The 7500-nt window shown below is 48.6% G+C and overlaps 1 protein-coding gene across 2 annotated transcripts in view; it reads left to right on the plus strand.

Moving 5' to 3' along the window:
- Positions 1 to 7500, plus strand: part of prkar1b (protein kinase, cAMP-dependent, regulatory, type I, beta) — an 82278-nt gene that overhangs the window by 10915 nt on the left and 63863 nt on the right. The window contains exons 1-2 of one of the 2 annotated variants that reach the window (XM_062531645.1): positions 1955 to 2206; positions 4527 to 4697. In XM_062531645.1, coding sequence (XP_062387629.1) covers positions 2021 to 2206; positions 4527 to 4697 — 357 coding nt within the window. In that variant the 5' untranslated portion in view covers positions 1955 to 2020. Of the gene's footprint in view, positions 1 to 1954; positions 2207 to 4526; positions 4698 to 7500 lie in introns of those variants that run through there. The other variant, XM_062531647.1, reaches the window with a different exon arrangement.

Raw genomic sequence — 7500 nt, forward strand, 5'->3', positions numbered from 1 at the left:
AGAATAGAATAGTTAATGGCCATCATCCATTGAGGAGACATTAACTGATTGCCTGTCTTTTGTTTGAGTGTCAGTTAGTGGGTTCATATGGAGTTTTTTTGTCCTTCCAATTGATCTATTCCCGAATGAAACATTTGTGCCATCTGTTACATGGGTATTATCGGTCAGGTGCACTCAGGTGCTCAAGCACTCTAAAATATTTGATCAGAATAGTCGTTGCTGTTTTGCTTTTGCTTGAGTAGATACAGCAGGCGAAACGATTGGCGGCATACAAGATAGAATACACCATCCCTTTCATTCCGATTAAAATTAAAATCCGGTAACAGATTGGCAGTTTTATTTTCGATTAAGGTGTTTCTATGTTTCATTTCTATTCTGATTGAGCCATTATGCCCATTCTTATCTGAATAAAAGTGTACATGTAAACCCACCTACTATACTGTAACTCTGTGGATGGGTGTGCAAGAGAAAGACACAGGCACACTTTCACCACCCCTGGTCAACTCCCTAACTTATCTCCTCCTCCCTCTCTCTCTCTCTCTCTCTCTCTCTCTCATTTTTTCTTCTTCTCCACCCTCTCTCCTCCACTCTCAGTCTCACTTGTGTTTGTGTGTGAGAGAGAGATCAAGAGTGAGTGAGGGAGGGAGAGAGAGAGTGTGTGTGTGTACGTGCGTGCATGTGTGTGTGTGTGTGTGTATTTATGAAGTGATGGCTGCCTGCTAACTCCCAGAGGAAGTGCTCTGTCTTGATGTCTTGACCATCGACTGTGGCTCAGACTTTCCACTGTGGCCTTCTGGGAGCATATGTGCATGTGTAGGAGGGGTCAGAGGTCAGACAGGAGGCCATATCTCAATGAAGCAATCTCTGATAGAAACAAGGAAACAGAAGGACAAGTGATTTAAACCGTGTGTGTGTGTGTGTGTGTGCGTGTGCGTGTGCGTGTGCGTGTGCGTGTGCGTGTGCGTGTGCGTGTGCGTGTGCGTGTGCGTGTGCGTGTGTGTTTGTGTGTGTGTTTCTCTGTGTCTGTGTGTCTGTATGTTTGTCTGTGTGTGTGTGAGAGTGTGTGTTTCTGTGTTTCTGTGTGTGTGTGTGTGTATGTATGTGTTTGTGTGTGTGTGAGTGAATCACTTGCTGTGGGTGTATCACGTTGCTATTGTTGAGGGGTGTCCATGCCCTTGTGCGGTACCTGTGTTGAACACTAACACCATGCATTACTCATGAGCGTTATGTAAGAGTGTGTCTGCGTGACTGTGTCCATGTGGGGTGTGTTTGTTTTGCGTGTGGCATATTTTGGGGGTTAATGTTTGATTCGACTTCCTGCACCCCCTAGTACAGAGGAGTGAGATGCCCAGTTGTCATGGCGACGAAGGAAACGAAAGAGACCGATAGTGAGAGTGTGTGCGCAAGCAGATTGAGAGAGGGAGGGAGGGAGGGGGAGAGAGGGAGGGAGGGAGGGAGTGAGCAAGCGAGGGAGGGAGAGACAGAGGGAGAGAAAGTGGCGCAGGGCAGCAAGGGAGAGCCAGGCTCCTGCTGTAATCATTGTTATTTTTTTTTCCGATCCGCCTGAGTACTGGCAATCCGCTCTTCTCTCTCTCTCTCTATCTCTATCTCTTTATCTCTCTCTCTATCTCTCTCTCTCTCTCTGTTGCTCACTCGCTTGTTCTCTAAGCTTTTCACATCCAGCGGACGCACACACACTCACTCACTGCTCTGTTGCATCCCACGCTCTCTCGTCTCTCCTCCATACACACAAGCACACACACACACAAACACACACACACACACACGAGCGCGCGCATACAAACTCGTTCTCTTTCTCGGCGTCCGTCGCACACGGTCCATGTCGGCGTCCGGAGACCGCGTGGCCTAACGAACGAACGCGTCTTCGCGCGGGCGCGCGTGTGTGTGTGTGTGTGGCCGTGCGGAGTGGGGGGGGTGGGGGGGTGGTGGTAGGCGTGGGCGGTGACGTGATGGCTCTGGCGTTGGGAGGGGGGTGCCGGCCCCTGTGCCCAGGCCGGGCATGAGCGGAGCTGGCGTCGGCGGTGGCGGTGGCGAGGGGTTCGGGCCTCTCGGGGACGACGCCGAGGCCTCCGGACCGGGCCCTCGCCATGACGGCGCGCACACACACACCGACACACACGTGGCCGACACACCCGCCGACTCCAGCTGGACGGCCCACGGCGCCAACGACACCAGCATGACCGAGGTGCGTGTGGGGTGGGGTGGGGTGGGGTGGGGTGGGGTGGGGTGGGGTGGGGTGAGGTGGTTGTGTTGTTGTTGTTGTTGTTGTTGTTGTTGTTGTTGTTGTTGTTTGGGTTTGTTGTTGTGGACTGGGACGCGGCTGTACAAAGCGTTTTGTTTTGTTTGGTTCATGCCATTTAAATTAGTGTGTGTGTTTGTGTGTATTTTGGTTAGTCTGTGTGGGCGCTCGCTCTTAAGATGACTCATTAGAAAAGATTAAGGTGAGGTGTTTTTCTCGGAGAAAGAGAAACAGCAGCTGCGCGGTATGGCACTGTGTGTGTGTGTGTGTGTGTATGTGTGTAGCAAACAGGTTCAGCTCGGGCTGCCAGCCTACTGCCAGTGTGTATGTGAATGTGTGCGTGTGTTCTCGTGCGTGGGAGGCTGCAGGCAGTGATGATCTCTGTGTGTGTGTGTTACATGTTTGTGTGAGTGTGTATGTGTGTGTGTGTGTGTGTGTGTACGTGTACGCGTGTAGTGTATATCTCTGTATGTGCACCATTAAGCTTGTAAGCTGGTCACTTCTTTGCCTTGTGTTGACATAATAAGCATGTGTTCCCTCTCTCCTGTTACACTGATGGGAAGAGGCTGAATGCTGCCCCTTTTCTCCCCTGCAGTGTGTGTATGTGTGTCTGTGTGTGTGTGTGTGTGTGTGTGTGTTTGAGAGAGAGAGACACTGAGACAGAGAGATCTTTCTCTCTCGCTGGCTTCAGTCCCTGAGGGGATGACTCTGCGTAATGTGTATGTCTCTGTGCATGCGCATTTCTGGATCTCTCTCTCTCTCTCTCTCTCTCTCTCTCTCTCTCTCTCTCTCTCTCTGTGTGTGTGTGTGTGTGTGTGTGTGTGAGACAGTGTGTATCTGTAGAAATACAAAGCAATATTATAGATTAAAAGGGGTGGTCTGACAGTGGGCACCTTCTGCACACCCTGTGTGATGATGATATGGAGTTTGGTTTATTTGACAAGGTGTGTGTGTGTGTGTGTGTGTGTGTGTGTGTGTGTGTGTGTGTGTGTGTGAGAGAGAGAGAGAGAGAGAGAGAGAGAGAGAGAGAGAGAGAGGAGAGAGAGAGAGAGAGAGAGAGAGAGAGAGAGAGAGAGAGAGAGGAGAGAGAGAGAGAGAGAGAGAGGAGAGAGAGAGAGAGAGAGACCAAGAGAGAGAGAGGGACTGATCTCCTCCTTGCACAGCACTATGCTAGATTGTAAAATCTGCCGTCAGCATTGTGTTGGAAAGGTTCTCTTAGAGGAATACCAATGTAGGCTGGCTCCAGGAGAGAGCCACTGACCAGACTGCAACGCCATTTCTCTCTCTCCCCACGTTCTCCTCCTCCCTACCTCCCTCTCTCTTTCCCTCACTCTGTCTCTCCCTGCCTGTCTCCTGTCAAATGCATGCCTACAGAGCATTCACACACTCACATACACTCTCTCTCTCTATCTCTTTCTCTCACTCTCTCATACACACACACACACACACACACACACACATACAGGTATAGACTCACATGCTCATGTACATGCACATACAGACATTCAAGCAGCATACAAACAAACAAACAAACAAACAAACAGGACATTTACACTCACTCTCTCTCTCTCTCTCTCTCTCTCACACACACACACACACACACACAGACCTTGGTATCTGTTGTATGGTTAATAGAGGTTTGGGTGAATTATTCAGCAGTGTGGTGTCAGCAGAAAGATCCGGATCGGTGCGCCCGCCAGCGGCTTTGTGTGTGTTTGCCAGCTGAGAGGCACGTGCACATCTATTAGTCTTTCACCTTAGAGCAGAAACACACACACACACACACACAACACACACACACACACACACACACACACACACACACACACACACACACACACACACACACACACACACACACACACACACACACACACACACACACACACACACACACACACACACACATAGATCATAGCAGACAGTACACCCCATCTGAGCTTGTTTCATTTTTGCCATGTCCATGAGCATGCTTTTCAGTGAAATGTTGATGGATCCCTTATGTTTGGCGTGGGATGTGTTTGTGAAACACAGTCTGACTCTTACTGACTGAATGCCTCTCCCTGTCTCTAAAAGTTATGTTGAAATTTTTAAATATATTTGAAACATAGAAGAGACCACGGCACTATGGGAACGAGCATGCAATTTTCATTAAATGCATACATCTTAAAACATGACTTACGTGTGTGTGTGTGTGTGTGTGTGTGTGTGTGTGTGTGTGTGTGTGTGTGTGTGTGTGTGTGTGTGTGTGTGTGTGTGTGCGCAGGAGGAGTGTAAGCAGATCCTGGCGCGCCAGAAATCCAACTCGCAGTCGGACTCTCATGACGATGAGGTGTCCCCCCCGCCCCCCAACCCCGTGGTCAAGGCCCGCCGACGCAGAGGCGGGGTCAGTGCCGAGGTGTACACCGAGGAGGACGCCGTCAGCTACGTGCGCAAGGTCAGATACGCACACACACACACACACACACATACGCACACACACACACACGTGGAGACCTATGCAGGTACTAAAGTTATCATTAGGACGAAGAACTAAATAATAAGGGATGTTGTCACACTGACACACACACACACACTCACACACACACACACACACATGGAGACCTATGCAGGTACTAGAGCATTAGGACCAAGAACTACTGCATATAATTAGGGATGTTGTTACTCTGACACACACACACACACACACACACACACACACACACACACCGAGACCTATGCAGGTACCAGAGTTAGCATTAGGACCAAGAACTATATTATAAGGGATGTTGTTACACTGACACACACACACACACACACACACACACAGACACACACACACACACACACTATATGAGAAGACCCTCACCTCGAGTGAAAGGTGTGTGGCACACGTGTTATATGTGTGTTGTTGTTGCTGTTTGCGTGTGTATTTGTGTCCACTCACATGGATGGACAGACACGACACCAGAACCAACTGTTGCACAGAGACGGACAGTGGACGAGAGAGTGAATTACGCAATGACGAATGGACAGATACAGTAAAGGAAGAGAGTGATGCAGAGACAGATGGGTAAAGGAGAGATGGGCAGAGATGGACAGATGAAGGGGGGGGGGGGGGGTGGAGTGCAGACAGGTGGTTGAGAAATGTGATTGGATGTCTGGTTGAGGGGGCCGAGAGTGATATTATCTTAGAGTGGCTATGGCCGTCGGCTACCGTGGATTACACTAATCCACATCCACTCTGTCACAGTACAGAGAGAGAGAGAGAGAGAGAGAGAGAGAGAGAGAGAGAGAGAGAGAGAAAGTGATAGAGAGAGAGAGGGACAGATAAAGAGAGGGGGTTAAAGAGAGAGAGAGGGAGAGAAAGAGAGAAGGGAGATAGAGAGATAGAGAGAGGGACAAATAAAGAGAGGTAGTTGAAGAGAGAGAGAGAGAGAGAGAGAGAGAGAGAGAGAGAGAGAGAGAGAGAGAGAGAGAGAAAGAGAGAGGGACAGGGAGAGATTCTCTCCCTCTGTCAGTGGCTGGGGCCTCCGTCTCTCTCTCTCTCTCTTTCTTGGTCCCCCGGCTCCCTCCATCCCTCTCTCTGTCTGCGCTCCTGTGAGTGGGCTGGAGCGGATCGTTACGACGCTTGTTAACGGGTGATGAACATGACAGCGCATTAACGGCTAGGGCCCTGTGGAGTGGGCGTGATGCTTAGCGCAGTGAAGTGTGGCCAAGTGTGTGTGTGTGTGTGTGTGTGTGCATGTGTGTGTGTGTGTGTGTGTGTGTGTGCATTTGCGTGTGTGTGTGTCCTTGTATTTTACGTTTTTGTGTGTTAAGTATGGGTGTTTATGTATGTTGTTTATGTTTTATTTTTAGGAACAAGATGTTAAGTGTGTATGTTTTTACCAGTGTGTACATTTTTACCCGTGTGTGTGTGTGTGTGTGTGTGTGTGTTGCATGTGCGTGTGCGTGTGCGTGTGCGTGTGCGAGTGCTTGTGCGTACCGTATGTGTGTGTGTTTATCCGCAAGGGTATGTAGTGTGTGTCTTTGTGTGTGTGTGTGCGTGTCTGTGTGTCACCCTGCCAGCTAACGTTCAGTGGCTTTGCTATTTGGTAAACACATAGAGGCAGCCTCTCTCATTAGCACTCCAATGTTCGTCACACACACACCACCATGTCAGATTAGCATGCTAGCTCTGTCAGCAAATTGCAGGCAGACAGACACACCCAGACAGACACGCAGACACACAGACACACAGACACACACACACAGACACAAACACACTCAATTAAATTCAATTCAATTTGATTCAATTCAATTCAATTCAATTCAAAGAACTTTATTTTTCCGTTAGGAACTTCACATGTGGAGAAGCAGCACATACTTTCACACAGACACACTCTTAAAATTAATGTGTTGAAAACAACACAACATTGTTTTTAACACGTCTGTGTCCAGATAGGGACAACACATTCATTTTAAGAGTGCATACACACGCACACGCACACGCAACACTCACACATACACACACACACACACACACACACACACACACACACACACACACACACACACACACACACACACACACACACACACACACACACACACACACACACACACACACACACAAACTTCCAACTCTTTCAGAAACAGAGCGAGACCTTTTTGATAAACATACATAGTGGAGAAGCATCTGCTATTATCCACTCATATGTCAAGTCAAGTCAAGTTTTATATAGTGCATTTCATACACAGAGGTCATTCAGTGTGCTTTACATAAACAAAAACCAGAAACCAAAAACAGGAATAGCAGATAAAAGCATAGATGGGCAAAGAGTAATAATAATAATAATAGTAGTAATAATAAAAAATATGTGACTTGAGTGATGCCTCTCCCCAGCTGTCCTAGCTGTATGGAGGCTGATTTAGGCTGCACTCAGACACACCACTGATCTGGGGTCAGTGACAGGAGCACAGGAGCATCCGAAACACAGCTGCTGCACAGCTATCAATTATAGACCCACATCTCAGACAGTACAGGTAGAAAGTAGCAACAAAGTTGGCAGGTGTGTGTGTGTGTGTGTGTGTGTGTGTGTGTGTGTTTGTTTTGTGCGAGTATGTGTGTGTTTGTGTGTTTGTGCATGTTGGTGTGTGTATGTGTGTGTATGTTTCTGTGTGTGTGTGTGGAGGTAGCCTATTTCCAGACGAGGGACAGATATAGTCCGGTCCTTAGTGGAGTGCCGCTGTTGCATATTTGGCTCTTTGTGTGGTCG

This window comes from Sardina pilchardus, chromosome 3, assembly GCF_963854185.1.
Source record: "Sardina pilchardus chromosome 3, fSarPil1.1, whole genome shotgun sequence".
In the NCBI taxonomy this organism is placed as follows: Eukaryota; Metazoa; Chordata; class Actinopteri; order Clupeiformes; family Clupeidae; genus Sardina; species Sardina pilchardus.